The 17950-nt window shown below is 34.5% G+C and overlaps 1 protein-coding gene across 3 annotated transcripts; it reads right to left on the bottom strand.

Annotated features, from left to right (window-relative positions):
- Positions 1–50: 50 nt before the first annotated feature.
- LOC133694624 (DNA polymerase delta catalytic subunit) lies at positions 51–13660 on the bottom strand. 3 transcript variants are annotated; one of them, XM_062116225.1, is made up of 31 exons: positions 13325–13660; positions 13097–13207; positions 12659–12765; positions 12406–12565; positions 12077–12272; positions 11847–11982; positions 11607–11744; positions 11284–11361; positions 11008–11099; positions 10136–10202; positions 9952–10023; positions 9385–9471; positions 8333–8452; positions 7387–7485; positions 6417–6524; positions 6201–6296; positions 6014–6079; positions 5819–5875; positions 5629–5716; positions 5443–5522; positions 4532–4645; positions 4050–4164; positions 3797–3969; positions 3566–3637; positions 2862–2936; positions 2667–2756; positions 2424–2584; positions 967–1040; positions 782–869; positions 498–597; positions 51–381 (listed from the first exon to the last, which is right to left on the bottom strand). In XM_062116225.1, the coding sequence occupies exons 1-30, from the start codon at positions 13581–13583 to the stop codon at positions 510–512; spliced, it is 3267 nt and encodes a 1088-aa protein (XP_061972209.1). In that variant the 5' UTR covers positions 13584–13660; the 3' UTR covers positions 51–381; positions 498–509. The 3 variants fall into 3 exon arrangements, with proteins under 3 accessions (XP_061972209.1, XP_061972208.1, XP_061972210.1); XM_062116224.1 differs by having other exon boundaries at positions 51–597; XM_062116226.1 differs by lacking the exon at positions 13325–13660 and having other exon boundaries at positions 51–597; positions 12659–12713.
- Between the last annotated feature and the right edge of the window lie 4290 nt (positions 13661–17950).

Below are 17950 nucleotides of genomic sequence, written 5' to 3'. Positions count from 1 at the left end.
TCCACTTAACATTTTACTTTCACCACTGAATCCATGCGTTTGTCTGGGAGTGAGAAAGAATAAAGTCTATTAATAAAAATAAAGACCAATAAAAAATATACATGCCCTACTTCCACTTGTATACAAAATCACTGATATTAATTAATACAAACAGGATTAGAAGGCTATGCCTGTCATACTTGATTGAACCCCCAACCACCGATCACATCTTTCCCTTGTATCCAGCAAAATTGAACCTCATCATACTCAGATCTTGTTCTTTATGGTGAAAGGAAAAACTGATAAACAGCTTATCCAGGGACTCTGCATCAAAAGAGTTTCCACGAGTGCAAAACCATGTTGCCAAATTGCCGTCTTGCCCATGAACTTTGGAAAACACCTCTGAGAAGTGAAGTTCCTCATTTTCTTGTGTTATCCTCGTTAAGTTGAGAAACATTCCCGGCATATCTATGATTTTTTAGCAATATTTGACTTTGTTAGGGGTATAAGGTACTAACCTTGTTAGAATGTTAGAAGCTCCATCGATCTAATTGCGTCTTAGCACCAGCCATATCTTTCTGTGCCTTTTTCCTACGATAAAATATTGGACAATCCCGACTGGGTCCAAAAGGGAAAAATTACTTAGAAATAGAATAAAGAAAATACACACACACAAAAAAACACATTTTCTTTTCTTTTTTAATTTTTCCTGCGGTTTGAAAAAAGAACCAACATCCACAAGGCAATCCTTACTAAAAGTAAAGAGTATGTAATAGTTTTAGAAAGGGAGGAGATGATAAACCTAGTGCAAAGAACATCCTGGTGAAGAGAGCCTTGGCACTCTTGGCACTGTGTCCACAGCCTCCCAAAAAGTTGCTCTAGTTCAGATACTGTAAACAATCCATAATTTCAATTAACAAACACTTTCCTTCAAATCTACAGAGTCATCTCACGCAAAATTAAAGACAATTCAAATGAGATGCTTGCCTTGAGAAACTGATTTGCAGTACAGCTCTGCTTCTCTCCCTTTGCAGTTTGAGCAGAGAGTTCGATCTGAATTGCTGGTCAGCAACACAATTAATTGCATTAGGACTTTCATAGAACCCCAATCCCATAATTAGTAGACGCCAAAAACAAAGCATCGGAGAAAATTCTTAAAAAATAAAGGAAAATGATATGATGGGCATCATTCACTATGGGACTTGAATTGAGAAGGCGTGTTTTCCTGAAGTTACAAGAATGCCTTCGATAGAAAAATAAAAATGCATCACTGCCTTTCTCCTCCTAGCTTGACAAACAGAATTACTCGAGACCCTTAAATCAGTAACATCTGGGAAATAAATAATGGGCTCCTCAATTTCTTCTGCTAAATGCAAGTTGGTTTATATAAACTCTTTGAATGCCTGGTCCATTGAAGACCAAAATACAAAAGACCCCCTGAATTTTAATTCATTACAGAAGCAAGTCATGTGCTGAAGCACCCATAGCTCCATGAGTGGAATAACAGAAACTTTAGAGACTAGGAAGTACTCCAGGGCCACGCCCATAACAGGAGACTAAGGACATGCATCAACCATGAATTTATGCCAATAGCATAGGCCTTGTGGCGACATAAGGCAGCCAGCTAGTATACTTTTGCAGTCATCAATTCTTAGACATTGAGCTCAATGGAGGTTTGGTTTACTTGGGATTGAGAATGGAATGCGAGTCATTTTGCATTCTTTGTGAGATTCTGTTCACGTCACCGCTTAAAAATTAAAATTCCACACAAGATGAGACATTTTATATCAAATGTGATAAGTTATTCCTTTCTTCCATTGTACTAAAACTCTATTACTAGCAGAATTAGTTTTAAATTGAAGAGCAATATTATTTAGAATTGAATCAGAATCCTATTCTCAATCCATTCCTAATTCAAGAGAAAACCAAACATGGCCCATGGACCTTCCCAAAGTAATCAGGTAGACCCATTGTTAAATCTTTGCGATACACTTCTCTGACAAAATGCTAGACATTCCACTGCCCTATCCTTAATCTATGTTCCCAGCTATCATCTTGCACTCTTCACAAAATCAGGCTGACACAAAGAAAAAGGCCACCACCATATGTAGACTCTGCTAAGTTTAAAATGAAGAACTAAGTTTGCTCCCACCACTTAGATGTGGCTTCAACCCTACCCTCAACAAAATAAATAAAAAAATTCTCTAATGGGAAAATAATGGAATGCAAAACTGGATTCCTGTTTTTTATGAAATTATACATACTAGAAGAGCTCTTAGCTCCTGCTATGCATCCAATACACTTGAAAATTGTTCTTACACTGATATGTTTAAGGTTAAAGTGCCAATAGAAAAATGCTCATCACATGCAGAAGATGGGGGGGGGGGGGAATAAATAACAGAGAAGATATAGAAAATGCAAAAAGAAGAGCAATTCGAACATACCTAAGAAGGGTTTTGCAGCCAATGCATGTGAGCTGTTTCTTTGCAAATTTCATAATGCCACCTGTTGAAGGAGTAGATATGGAAATAGATCTTGTGTGACTTCCATGAAGAAGCTCCTTGCTGGCATTCTTCAAAATGGGCTCAAAAATTCTTAAAAGTGGCTGCAAAGTCAACCCTACTGTTAACATGTAATCTAAACAGATGACCAAAACATAACTTTAGACTACAATTCACTAATCTAACCTTGCTAATTTGGTTTTCCAGATAGTATTGGGGGTCTATTGGTATGTTATTTTCTAGAACATAGATGGGATCCTCTGATTTCTCAAAAGCCTGATCACCAACGGAGATTAAATTTCATAAACCAGGAAAGTAAAAAGAATTATCTTCCACTGGAAGAAATAGAATAGGATAATACAAAGCCACCAGATCAATTACCTTGGCACCTTTTGCACCTTTTATAATGACATAAGGCACTCGATCCCCAACATTTGGAGCAGTGGCAGCATCTCTCTATCAATCACGTGCAACATTATGACAGTTAAATACAGATGCAACATTTAATTATTAAAAATTTCAAGAGCCATAATCTATTTCTTTTTCTAAAGACCAGGATTTGCGATAAATATTAAATAAAGACAGGACACCTACAAAGTTATGTCAGCTGAATGCAAACTTCAGTAACTATGGGACACTACAGTAAGTTAGTAACTCGATTTTTTGAGATATTCATGCATATTTAATAAGTGTGGGTTCAATTTGAACAAATAATGAAAGTCCAAAGTTTGGAACCAGATGGAATTTGAAAACTTGGCAGAATCTGGAAACTTTGAACTCAAAACGAGGAAGTACACGAGTAAAAAGTTAAGCAGACCCAAAAAGCTGGGTACTTGGAGTTTAGGTTTGCATTGAACATCCAAATTCATTGAAAATCCACAACTTCAAACTCATGGATTGGAGAAATTTTGGCCAAATCACTTTGAAAAAACATTTTATCCCATAAATTAGTTTAAAAATATACTCAATTCAACAAAATTTCATAAAAGTGTATCATCTGTAATATGTCCATAATTACACAAGAAAAAGCATCAGCTGCATCAATACACATTCTGATGAAGTAGATAACAGAATCATTAAAGCACCTTGCGCATGCGTTCAGCTAATTCAACATGAGCTGCCTTTACTTCATAATCATCTCCTGTCTTTGTCAAACCCTGTTAAGCTAAATGCTTTAGTACAAATACAGAACATTGATGTCTTTGATGTTTGATGCTTTAGTAAGGATACAAAAATTCTTAAACACACTTAAAGGCAGTTTAAGGATAACATCAAAAGCCAATAGATGGCACCATAGCACCAAAACAATTCCCCACCTTAGTAATAACCAGAAGTGACAAATCCATGCGATTCATGAGAAGATCTGAAATTGTGTTCTTTACAAATTGAACCGCACCAGGCACATCTCTGTCTATTAGTATCTTGTGAAGACACTCAGTTACCAGATTTTTTACCAATAGACAGTTGTCCCTTCGAACTGTTTCAATGCCTGTGCATGACATATGACAAATTAAGAGCCATACTATAAACACTTCAAAAGCTTGAACGTTTAGAAGTTCCAATATTCACCTTTAGTATCCATTTTGTCAAATTTGTCTGGATTTGTCCAGAATAAACCAGCATATCGCTTCTTGCTAATCAATAGATATGGATAATAAACCTTCTCAAACTCTAGCTTGATGGGCTTCGCCACACAAATATCAAATAAATAAACAGAGGGCATTAATTACAAAAACAACCCAAAGAAAGAAAAAAAGTTCAATTAAAAGTGCACATGAAATCAGGTCAACAGTTGACTTTAAAAGAAAAAATAAACATGAAAGTTTTCACAACAAACCATCTAAAATAGTAGTAAAGGCACTTCAACATTACAAGCTTATTAGGGAAATCAAAATGCCAACAAAATACAAATCGCTGACAAGAATAATAATTACAAATCCTAAATAGTAAATTCACCAGCTAATCATAGAATACTGGAATCAATAAATTACAAAGAAATAGATAATAACCCTCTTCTTGCACCATATCACCATGAAAATAGGATAACTTACTTTGATGAAAGTTCCACTAATACACTCAGCAGCTTCACGGCCCAACTTCATCGCTGCTTCTACAGTAGGAACTCCAAATTGCACCATAACTGAATCAGTGTCACCATAAATAACCTGAAATTATTAACTTGATCAGATCATGCTATTACAATAGTAAGGTACAGCTAAGGCGCTGGACCCAAATTGAGGCTTAAGAATATACATAAATAGTTCTAATGGTATCAAATGGGGTAAAGAGAAAGTTGGGACAGATAGGGACAAAATCACATATGCAATGATTGAGCATAATTCTTCAAGGAAAATTTATATATCCTTGGTACGTGCTTCATAGGAGCCTCAATATGAATTTAGCTCATTAGAAGATGGATCTTCAATAAAAGAGATGCTAGAAGCGTTGGCATGCCAAAGGTCATGGGCAGCATACAGAAGAGCTACAGGACCAAATATCAAACCCTTAAATTGCAGCAACAACCTGTTGCAATTAAGGTTTGATCAACAACTTGAATGTATATTGCATCCATGCCCATCACTATATTGGTTTTCAGAGGCACCATGGTATTCCTGCCACTTCTAGAGGTAGTATAGGGCAACTCTAGGAGAGAAGATAAGTCTTTTAATCTCAAGCCATGCACATAGTAACATGTCTGTAATCTCAAAGCTTGAAGAACTTCGAGAGAGCCAATCCATACACATGAATGCATAAATAGGATAAGCTACATGTATATTTGTTTTTTTTTTTTTTTGCTAAGAAACACGGCAAAAGAACTGATAAAGGCAGGCATTGACCAGTTGAGAGGTGCAGATAAATCTGAGAGAAATCTCTCTACCTATCACAAACCAGCTCATATCTAGCCTGCCATTGTCTAATATAGTTTATCACATTATACACACTGAAGTTCGTGATGGCATACCTCTGCATTGTGTTCGTAGCCCCCTAGTATAGTAAACTTGTCTTCCACAAGTTTTTTTGTGTGTTCAATCATCTGTCGACCTTCAAAAAGCAAACAACTAGTTAAACTGAGCAGAACTAGTAAGCAATATACTAATGTTTTTAATCGAAAAAAATTATAATTTGGAAACACATTTTGTTAGAGTACCATAGCTTGTAACACTTGAGGATATTTCTAGACATGGCAATTGGGCAACTGTAGCTCCTGTAAACCCATAAACAGAATTTGCACTAATCTGAAAGAGGAAAAGATGTCAAAGACTTCAAATTAATTGAAAATAGGTACAGGCTACGGAAGATGCCAATCATCTAATTAATTTGGAGCTTTGTAAACTTACCTTCAATGCCAGTTGGCGACCATCTAGAACAGCCTTCTCAAAGGGATCCTTTGCTTCCTAAAATCATAAAAAATTGTAATAAGCAATAAAAAGTCTGAGTACGTGGTTATTGAAAATCTAGGGACTGTGCAATGGGATAGAAACATATAGTAAAAACTTCTAGCTGCAAGCTAATGCAATTAGAAAGGTGATCACCTTCAAATCTGCTTTTGCTCTTTTTCGAGCAGTTAATAGTTCTTCAAGAATTTCAGGTAGAATTCCCTGAAAGTATATTGTATAACATTCTCATCAATAACAAATTTGGATTCACCAATTTCACTCTTTTTTCATGAGAAAACAAATGCCAGCAACAACAAAAATTCTTGTTTAAATCACTAGTTACCTTCTGTAAATTTGACTTCACAAAAGTTTCACCAGATGGAGTTTTATTGATACATTCAGGTGGAAGGTTCAGTTTGCGAACATCTTCAGGTGTTACCTTCACAAAAACCAATAAAGATTTAAAAAAATTGGCAGAAAGCTTGTCATTTAGAATCAATTTTTTGACAAGTTAAACATTTAAAGAAAACAGCTACTGGAAAAAGGTCAAAATGTTCACCAGAGTGCAGTAACATAGATTGTATGCCATCATTATTGATGGATATAGGGATGCAAAATCCAGTGTTGCAATTGGCTTTTCATAGAATCCTGCTTTTGGCTCCAAAACCTGATTTTTTTAACATCCCAAACATTAGCAGAGATATTAAATTCCAAAAGGAGAAGTAAATCACTAAAGTTGGAATACAATACATATACAAAGAACTTAATCTTGTCAAGCTAATCTTTCAAAATGGATTACCATTCTTACGAAAACATCAAAAGCACCATTTCAGATCTAACATGGAATCAGCAGGAACCAAAAACTCCAGAGATACACCCAACAAATATTTCTTCAGACTTAAAACAGTTACCCGCCAGCATACCATGAGTTTAACATTATAAATAATAACAGATTGGCAATAGCAATTAACTTATATCAAGCAAGAATGCAAAACAGAACCATAGCCTACCATGATTCACATTTTGCTACAGGCATAGCAAAGTTTTTGAGTCAACTAGTCAAGAACTACAGAAGCAATATAAAGAAAACACACCGGGGTTTCAGGCCTCCAATTCATTGTGAACTGGGAATTTTTCAAATAAGAGTATGTATTCTTCTTCACACAAGCACTGTTAGTCAATACAGCAGCACCAAAGTAACCTATTAATTAGCTTTCAGTCCTTCCATGAATGGAAGGGGAATAAAGAAGGGGGAAGACAAAATTGCATATCCACAGATGAGCATGCAAGGACATCCCAAACACAAGTGAGCCAAGACGATGCCAAGAAGAATATTAAATAGGTTGAAACAACATCAATTATTACACTTTCATAGTTTCAATTAGCCAGAAATTCTATATTAAGCTTTCCTCCTTCACACATTTGAAGTCTTTCTGAGTCAGTTAAATTCATAGCAATACAAGTGAACAGCAAATAAAGCCCAGGATAAAAAAAAATTAAAAAACTAGGCAATGTAGATGTTGACTCACAGTTGCGCCTTCATATTTTCCTTGTTCAGATCCTGCCTGCTTGACATTCGGAATAACTAGGTTTTTTTCCTTGGCCTTCCTCAACAATTGAGAAAGCACCTGAAAACAATAGTTTAAAATTAGCCTGATTAACTTGATGTCAATTAGCAACCTAAATAAACTGTAACCAACCTAAGGCAGCACAAAATTTTAGATTGGAGAGGAAGATAGGGATAAACAGAGCTATAGCTCAACCAAACTCATAGTGTATGCATGCCTATATAAAAAGGTCTTTCCTAACAGAATCTCGAATTCTTATTCAATGAGCACTGATCAAATTGCAGCATACTTTTCTCTCTTCACTTCAATTATAGATTCAAACTTTTATCGTACAAAAGATCTTCATGTGTGATTTTGTAATGGGAAGTTCTGTTATGAGGTTCTCTTTTTTATACACATCTAGATCAAAGTCCTATGTGCTGAAAATTGCAAATGCATGTACTCTTTTCTATTTGTATAAAAAATTGAGTATAAATAACATACTCATCTTCCATCTAAGATCCTGCATTCACAAGCCGCATAGCTAAAAATGATCATTAAGAAGTTGTTGTAGCACTGTAATGTTTATCGTAACATGAAATCACCTGCCAATCAAATCATAGTTTTTTACCTTCCCTATGCTACTAATGATATTCATAACTAATAGCATAATAACACATCTCATCAATTCTAACCAGTTTGTAACCATGTTTATGACTACAAAACAATAATGATATTGAAAGTCTATATTGATTTTAAACATGCATTGCATTTAAATTCTGCAGCTGAATTCCTTCTAGCTCATTTTGATGTCCAGTGAAATTATTTATTTTCAATTCTGGAAATTAATTTATAAAAATTACATCATAGAAAAACTGTTCTAACTCCAGTGTGGCAATGCATCAAAATAGCACTACCCTGGTCTAACCTTGATGCTTTGTCCCCTGGCAAGAAGAAAAGAGAGAGGGACACCAGTTACACGGGCCATTTCCACATAGTTGTAAATGAGCATCAGTTTGTCCAAGAGACGCTGTGGGAGATATGCATCCTGAAATTCCAACAAGAAGATGTTAATTATGCAGCGAATGAGAAAAAAAAGGCTTTTTACTTCAAACATGCATAATGTACTAGTCAAGAAAACCACTTAATAACATTCGTCAACACTGAGTCCTCCAAAGATTGAGGGAAGGTTGGTTAATGCACAGACATAAATATCTTAAGAAAAGGGAGCTCTTTCTGAATTACTTCTATTCATGACCCATAATGTATTTCAAACCACATTAAAGACTACTACCATCACCAGTTTCCCCGAAAAGTTAAATTTAAATCAGTTTTGAAGAAAAACATTCACAGAATGCGACTGCAAATATAATTCCTTAAAGTTAACACTGCTCTCAATGATAGAATGCTTTTATGCAATAATAGATCTTTGGAATAGGATGACTTTTATTTAAAACTAGAATTTACAGGAGGAAGAATTACTCTTCATAATGAATGACTTTATTTCATTGGAAGATGGACATCTAAGAATATACCTGTTCACACCTGAAATTTAAATTATCAGCAACTATCTAGAATCTAAAAGAAGATAAAGCTTCATCCTAAATAGTTGAGAAGCTAAGTCCACATGTTGAGTTAAGTTATAGTAATGATGAAAGACAAGAAAATACAAGCTCTCTTGCCCACTTGATGAAAATTATCTCTTCAGTGGGTTTGTAAAAAGATTCACCAACTCCTCAACTGCAGGTAACCTCTAATGTGAATGCTTGTTGTGCAGAACAAAGAAAAACCCAAAAACTGGAAATCCATCATCCAACTGCAATATGACAATCATCTGAATCCATCTCTCAATCACTCAGCATTTGATACAAGCATTTCAATAGGTTAAATGCAATTAATAATGAAGCCAATATGGCTAATACGCCAGAGATTCCAAGTAGAAAGATGGGAAAGAAGAAGTTGTCAAGCCAAACCATGCACCTTTAAACAATATACAGCAAGCCGCCTCCTAGTTTCTGCATTCCCATTCTGAAGATCAGATATTATTGAATGGTGAACATCCTCTTTCTGCATGAGACAAAGTGACATCAGCAAGCTCAAACCCAGATGTACATTTAATTCAATAGAAAGCAAACAAGAAAAAGTTCCATTGAAAGGATCAAATGGATAATGTGTTAAAGGGAAGTAAACTGACACCTTATACAGACTCGGTATAAAAAAAATAGTAAATGAGAATAGGTTTTGTTTTTTTCCAATCCATGCCCGTGTCAGAATCTCAGGAAGAAACATGAACAGCTAAATACCAAAATTAAGGCAGAAATGCTTAGAAAGAGCAAATGGGATAGGGGGAAAGGTCAAAAGGTGGAAACAAAAATGATTTTCAGAAAGACAGATTATTCCTGGATGCGTGTACATAATCAAGACAAAAGATTGATAACCAAGACAAATCAGTTATAGAAAATCCATATCGAAATGATATCAAGACAAAGATTGACAACCAAGACAAATTCTGTTGAGCTTTATTGAAACAATATCTCAAAAACTTACCTGCTCAGAGAGAAAGTGTGCTGAAACAGAGTTTAATGAATAAGAACTTAGTTTATAATCTCGTTGCATGACCTGGAAAAATGAAGAACAAACATAATTAATTATGTGAGAAAATATGGATAAACTTCTCTATCATACAAACAAGGAAATGGTTCGTGAAACAAATATGCTATATAGACACGACCTGAAGCAAATCAAATTGAACTCTGCCTTCAACTGTAACTTCTTTACTTTCCCTTGTCCCATATTGCCTGTAATACCAGCATGTATAAGCATACCAATCTTTTCATATATGGAAAGAAGAAAGAGATGTAATGACCAGGAGAGTGTAAAGGAGCCATGCAACAGAAACTATAGAAAATGAAAATCACCTTCTCTTTTGAATTTTTCAGGCATCAATGATAAATGCCAGCAGAATTTACAATCCAACAAATAAGTTAGAGGCATATATGAGATGGGTATTATTTTCTCCCTCTTCCATGCTGAATATATGAGAGAAATTGTTTAGCCTTGCTACTGAGCCCAGGAACAGTTTCTATACACTACTTAAATATCAAGGTGCTATAGTGGAATTAGAAACAAGGGATGACAAGGCTCTCGACATAAAAGATTAAGACCTATTTTATGTTTCAAAAACAGAGAAAAGGTGTTTCCATTTTCAAAGATTAGTCGTGCCTCATTACTAATATCACTACTGGAGTTGACTTTAAATATTGTTTTCAATTAGATTTAAGAAACCATGCTGTGTGTAGTGGCCATTTTCTATACACTACTTAAATATCAAGGTGCTATAGTGGAATTAGAAACAAGGGATGACAAGGCTCTCGACATAAAAGATTAAGACCTATTTTTATGTTTCAAAAACAGAGAAAAGGTGTTTCCATTTTCAAAGATTAGTCGTGCCTCATTACTAATATCACTACTGGAGTTGACTCTAAATATTGTTTTCAATTAGATTTAAGAAACCATGCTGTCTGTGTAGTGGCCATTCCAATCAATTAACCAATTCTCATTAAACAAATTATAAAACATGGTAATTATTATAGTGAGTGTTACCTGGATGAAAAGGTCGCATCTTTGATCCGAACCCTGCTGTTCCTGATGCGGCCCAAGACAGGAAATTCTGATATTCCCAAGGTTGCAGCTCTCTATAGATCAGAAAAAAACTACATATTAAATTTAGACAACTGTAGATATTTTAGCAAACATAAACATTAGCATTTCTAACCACCAAAAAAAAATCCACAAGTGATCTTTGCATTATGATACAAAATTAGGAAAACCTCCAACCATGAAAATGTGCAAAGAGAGTACAAGGAACATCTAAAATACCTCAATGAGATATGGCAGATCAAATTTGCAGATATTATACCCAATTATAATATCTGGATCAACTTCACGAATAAATTCCTGCGAACAAAACCAGCTTTATTATCATAAATGCATAAACAAAGGATAGCAGAATGACTAGTTATGCTCTTCTTGCAGCAGGTCTAATCATTAAACTGTCACTTGGTATTGTACAAACAGGGCTACACTGATATAGGAGGGTATCATTGGCCATGAAATAGTTTAAGAATGGGTATGGATTGCCAGAGTATCAATCATTAACAGTAGAATGAAAGCTAGCCAGCAATAAACAGCAGAATTAACACCTTCCAAGCTATCAGGACTTCTCTCTCTGTATCAAAAGACATAACATCCACACCAACTATTGGAGAACATGAGTTCAGGGTCATGATATTACGAACAAATGGCTGGTCCTCCCCCTGCAAAGTTACTAGATTTGCCACCTAGAAAAATATAAACAAGTCAGAAACAGTGAAGAAAGTAATCCAATTCAGCAACCAGACTGCTTTACTGAAATAATTAATAAGACAAAGCTAGGAATAAACCTGAATAACAGGATCATGCGTAGGCTCAGGAAAATGGCCTTTGCGACCAGCACACTCTATATCAAAACTCAAAATGCGAAACGGGGCCATTTTTGAGAATTCCCCTTCAGCAGCATGGCTGATCAATTCTGAATATCTGGGAGCATCTATTAAGGAAAGAGTTTTCCATCTTGAAGAGCATAATACAGAAAAAAATACTCAAAATTAGAATATTCTGCAATAAAGGATACAAGCAATCAAACTCCAATTGACAATTTGAAAAGCTCTTTGAAGTCTTTCTGTATTTTCCGGCAGGTACTTCAATCCAATTTCCACCAACAACATTGCAGTCAATCATGAAACGGAGAGCAAAGAGGACATTGCTTTCATATGTCATGAAGCTCCTCATACCAAGTCCATCAATCTGTATGCCTTTATCAAGGATACCTGCAAATGATAGGAAAATTTTAACAAGATTGTATCTCCAAATACAAGAAAAACATTAAAGGATCAATGATGCTGTCCATGTATTCTTTCAGAAAAATTTAAGCAACTATCATATCATGGTTAAGATGTTTACCCCGGCAGCCAGAGACCATCGTTGGCAATGCAACTACAATCTTAAGAAAGGGATGAGATTGCTGCTGCTGATAATACATGATGCTCCTTTTATGCACCAATTCAATTCGTCGTACAAATTTGGGTACTTTAGTGTTCCTATTCACCTCCCTCATCTTCCCCTAAACCACAAACAAAAATGATAACTGGGTGAATCAAAACAACCAAATTCAAACAGAACATACATGATCCAATCAACTGATAAAACAAATTACCTCAAGAATCTTATGAAAATGGGAGATATCATCTGGGTTCATTCCAGGAGGACAGCTGACGTAGAAATAGGGCTCAAATCCATGAACAAGACAGCAAACACTATGTCCTAACAAATACCCAACATATCAACTAAATAATAAATCCAAACAAGCCATAAGTTCACATCAAACATTCTTTTCATGCAGATCTAAATATTCAAGATTTTCCCACTTTCCACATAAACCAGCATTATGCATCTAAATCCCTTCTCTTAAAAATGCTTAACCCTGAGACTCCGAAAAACTAACACATTATCATTATGGCTTCGGCTAAAGCACACTTTTTGACAATTCTACTACATTAAGAACTCAAATAGAATTAAACTTTCGCATTTTTATCATAATTCTTGGAAACAATAAGCAGGAAAAACACAAATTTATGAGCATTAACTTACTTACCTTCTCCAGTAACCCCAAAAATTCTAAGAATAGCAGCAGAACCTGACCTATCAGGCAAAAGTTCTTTATGTGTCTCTCCGATCACGTAATCAATCTCGAGTTGCTGAAATACTAAACAAATCACAGAAACACGAACAAAAACCATAAAACTTTCAACAAATTAAAGAGAAAAACCCTAGTAATCAACTACAACTAGTCACACAACAATCAAACACCAAAATCACTCACTGATACTCTGCGATTGCGACACGTAGCCATCTGATAACTTCGGGCGGGCCCATTTTGAGAGACGAGAAGTAAGGACTTGACGTTCTTTATTGAGATTCTCTTCGTCTTCTGCAATGAGGGTTTCGTCAAGGAAGACGTCTTCATCGAGGAATTCTTCGTCGACGGTGGGAGTGATGGCTTGGTGCTTCACCGCCGGTGATGGGTTCGGTGGCTGTGGCGTTGGCGGTGGGCGTTTTCTGGTGGAGCCGCTTCGGTTCATGGTGGTGTCCTTTTGGGTTTTGGGGTTTTGAGAGAGAGTGAAAATGGAGGGATCGTGACATGAGATTCCCGCCAGTTTTAGATTGGGAGTCTTAATAGAGGATGGCACGTGCAATGCACGTGATTTCGGCTCCATTGAAAGATAAACTATATTTCTGCCCTCGTAGATTCATCAGTGTTACCCTTTCATCCTCGTATGTTAGAATTCCCCAATTACCCGTAAGGATTCAATTTTGCTCGTCGCTACAAATATAGCCATGGACAATTCCTTTTCTTAGATCGCTTTTTTTTTTTCTCTCAAATCCGGTGCATTACCTTGTATATCTTAAAAATTCTCATCTAATTTAATTTAAAACGTAATTAAACTAAAAATTAAATTAATAAATTAATTTATAAACAATTTGCTTCTCAACATTTTCTTTAAATTTGTGTTCAGTTCGGTACAATTTGCTTTAATTTTCAGCATAATTTATCACAAACAAGAATAGCAAGTTTTCAATTTACATCTTGAATCAAAAGTCCACGACTATTATTACATTACAGGTGAAGAGTGAAACCTAGACCTCTTGGCAAGTTTCTTCGCCCTCTTCCCTTTTAATGACAGTGGCCTTAAATATCATTAGGATATTCAGTTTTTGCAGTGCTTTTAGATATTCTTCTCCAGTATTTGAATGTGGAAACCATTTGGAAAGATAACTGCTGGGAGTCTGCTGATATCTCCTCCCTTGATCACTCTCCACCTAAAATTAGAAGATTAGATCATGTCAGTCGGCTTAATTTTTAATTTATTATATGAAGATAGGTAAAGAGAAGAAAAACCATCGATATATAAAAGAATAAACCGTTCTGATCGACTGGCAACTTCTTTTTATATGTTCTCTAATGCTACCTGTATTTTGTGACCAAATGGTGGAGAAAAATGGCCATCTGCAATTTCGAAAATTCAGCTCCAGCACAGTCTTTTTAAAGTCCTCGACTCTAGATGTTTGAGATGGTGCAGGCTAGACCTGTAAATGTTGGGAATTTTTGTCAAATCCAAAACCCGGTGGATCTGACATGTTTGTTAGATCTAAAATATTTAGACTTGATGGCCTACAACGTTTTATTTAAATATTAAAACGTTCACAAATCTAACTTTTAATTGTCATTACAATAACTATTTATATTGTTTATGAATCAACGTGCAGGCCAGAGATGAAATCTGGAATAAATTTACCTTTGCCAGAGCTTCTTTCAGCTCAACACTGGCCTGGCCGCACCAGTAATTCAGATGTTTGCATGTCATTTTTTCACCATCTGGAAGAAGTTTTACTGTCATACTTCATGACCAACAAGGTTCGTAACAAAGTTTCTTAGATACCTGTGTAAAGATCCTTCAGCAAAAAGCATATTTTCACTTCCCAAAATCTCACCAGAGCTCTCTGGGTAACAACATTGAAATAACTTTCCTTCTTGCTGGAAAATGAAACGATTGAACTCCATGATTTATAAAGAAAAATATGATGTTATTAATTCTCACTCCAAGGTTTATTATTTTCATTGCTTGATGTACCATAACTATGGAGAAATTTTTAAAATTATTTAATTTTTATTCGTCATAGTATTTTTTCCAGAAAATCATTACAACTCTTTCAATAAAAAAATTAGAAAATCCTAATAATATTGGATAGGAAAAAAATAGAATAAAATTAAAATCCTAGAGTTATTACTATTTTTTTAATAAAATAATTATTTGATTAAATAAAAATAACAAATACTAACAAAATCTTAACAGTTAAGAAGGTAATACAATAAACATATTTGTGCAATAAATTGAATCATATATTCAAAGGAATAAATACTTTGAATATATATAACATTGTTATTAATTTATGCATAGAATATCTCATTATAATCCATGGATTCTCGAATCAAAGCAATTATATCATCAGGATTGAAGATTGAGCACCTACAGTTTCCTGTTGAATTTAAATTCAGAAAAAAGGCCTCTTTGAATGCTCACTTTCAAACTCTTTCAATGACTCATATTTCAGACAAGTTTTTGAACTATCTCCATCTTTTTAAATGATTTTTTCATTTCGTCTTGCCTGTTGTGAACACCTTTTCTTCCCTACGAGATAGCTCATAAGACAATTTACATAAAATAAAAATCGGAGTAAATAAATACTTAAAATTCGAAACAAAACGTGAGCCCCATTCATCGGGCCGGCTATTCTTGTTTGTCTAGTAAAGTAAGGTGGCTGAGGAATCTTGCTTTCGAGCACCATGGATTGCCTTCAGCCTCGAGAAAGTGATATGATCCATTTCTATGGATCCCTTTCAAAGTCCAGATAACTATTTTGTGCTAGAAAGGCAACCAGGCACGAATATTGTTTGTTTGCGTGATCAAAATGTCTCGCTTTCCCTGCCTTATTATTACAGAGTAGGTTTCAGTCTTTCCATGGATGTAAATTGGGCAACATCATCATTCTCCTTGCACGCCCATTTTCAATAAAAGAAAAAGGTAAAAACACTCGAGTGCATCTTTATGAAACATGTATACAGGTAGTGGGGATAGAAAGAAAAAAGAAAAAAAGAGATGGAGATGAAAAGGGGGGCACGTTTTCGAATAGACCTCAAGTGGGTCGTATTCTCTAGAGGAATATTTGACGAAGATGACGTAGCAAATTGATGGAACTCGGCTAAACTCAAACGTGGGCGGCTTTAAGAAATTGGACGTGGATTTCTTGAATCGTTGAGATTAAATCTTGTTTTAGTTAGTAACAACTTAACCATAAATCCCTTAAAATCAAATTAATTTTGAATGGAAATGAAAATATGAATTTAATATTGATTAGCATGTATAACTTGAACTAGATATAATATTTACAACCTCGAAAAGTATAACTTTATTGATTAAATTTTAAATTTATTATTTAAAGTTTACCATTAAAATCATTAAAAGTTTATATAATTATTAAATTTAAAATTTATAAAATTAATTGAGATATATATAAATTAGTTTAAATATCCATTTTAATAAAAAAGAGAGAAAGAGAGAGATATACTATCTACCATAAATTTAAAATGAAATAAAGACAATTAATTATTTGGCAATTGTATTTCTATCTCTTGTTATCATCTATAATTGTTAACTTTGAGTGGGACTCGGTGGCTAAGATTTTGCTTTCGTTGTCTTAATTTTCCACAATCATCAATCACCTAGCAAGAAAGCTTACCTGCCCCTTTATCATCATCACTCCTCCTCCGCCGCCAACGCCAGTATCGCCTCCCTTCCCTGTTATCAATTACCATTAATGAGTCTTGTGTTACTAGTCGATCATAGCTGAAAAAAAAACAAAATAGGTAGTCAGCCACCAGCTGTGCACCTTTATTTTTTAAGGTCATCAAAACTCCACCGGACAGTGCTTGAATTCCTCGAAAGTAATTGGAGGCATCTAGATAGGTTGTGCCGGTTATGCCCGAAACAGGTTAATTTTTTTCTAATATAAAAAGAAATGTTAAAGTAGTATTAGCTTGAGTTAAGATGAATTAATTTGATTAGCATGGTACTTGAGATATAAAATTGAGATAATTATATATATAAAAAATAAAAATAAAAATTATAAAACTCAATGCTTCATAACTTAATGTCGGAAGATAAAATTAAAAAAAAATTATTTTACAAAAAATAATGAATAATAAAAAAACATGAGTCAACACGGGTTAATTAACTTGACCAATTTATCACCGGCTATATGAAACCGAGATAAGAAAAGATTTTTTAAAAAAAATTTGGCAAAAAAAGACTGAAGTTGCATAAAAAACACGAGAAAAAAACCAAGTTAAACCGGGTTAACTTGACTAACTCACACTCAAAATGATTCCACATAAAGAAAATTAAAAAAAAAATCACAAAGCTCCAGGGTCAAGGATTCAATGTTAGGTGATGAAATTGAAAAAAAAAATCAATTTCATAAAAAACATCAAAAAGAAAAAATCAAGTTAATTCAGGTTGACTCGACTAACTCGATACCTGTGATATAAGATAAGGATAAACTCATGAAAAAAAAAGTGAAATAAATAACGAAACTTAAGGCCCGATAAATCAATGTCAAATAATAAAATTAGAAAAAAAATTAATATAGGACCTAAAAAATGTCTAACTTAAATGGGGCTAGTATTCAAAATCAATGACTCAGGTCATGAGATCAAGATTACCCTATAGAAAGGCAAACACAAAAAAAATCGGGTAGTAAGATTTCCAGTCATTAAAAAAATTAAAAACAAAACAAATTGTAATTAAAACAACGAGAACTAAATCTGATATAAAAACCATATAAAAAATTGTAAGGATTAGATTGAAAAACAAAATAAATTAAGAATATG

Source organism: Populus nigra, chromosome 5 (assembly GCF_951802175.1).
Source record: "Populus nigra chromosome 5, ddPopNigr1.1, whole genome shotgun sequence".
Classification (NCBI taxonomy): Eukaryota; Viridiplantae; Streptophyta; class Magnoliopsida; order Malpighiales; family Salicaceae; genus Populus; species Populus nigra.
Note: the sequence above shows the minus strand (reverse complement) of the source record. Positions and strands in the feature narration are given on the sequence as shown.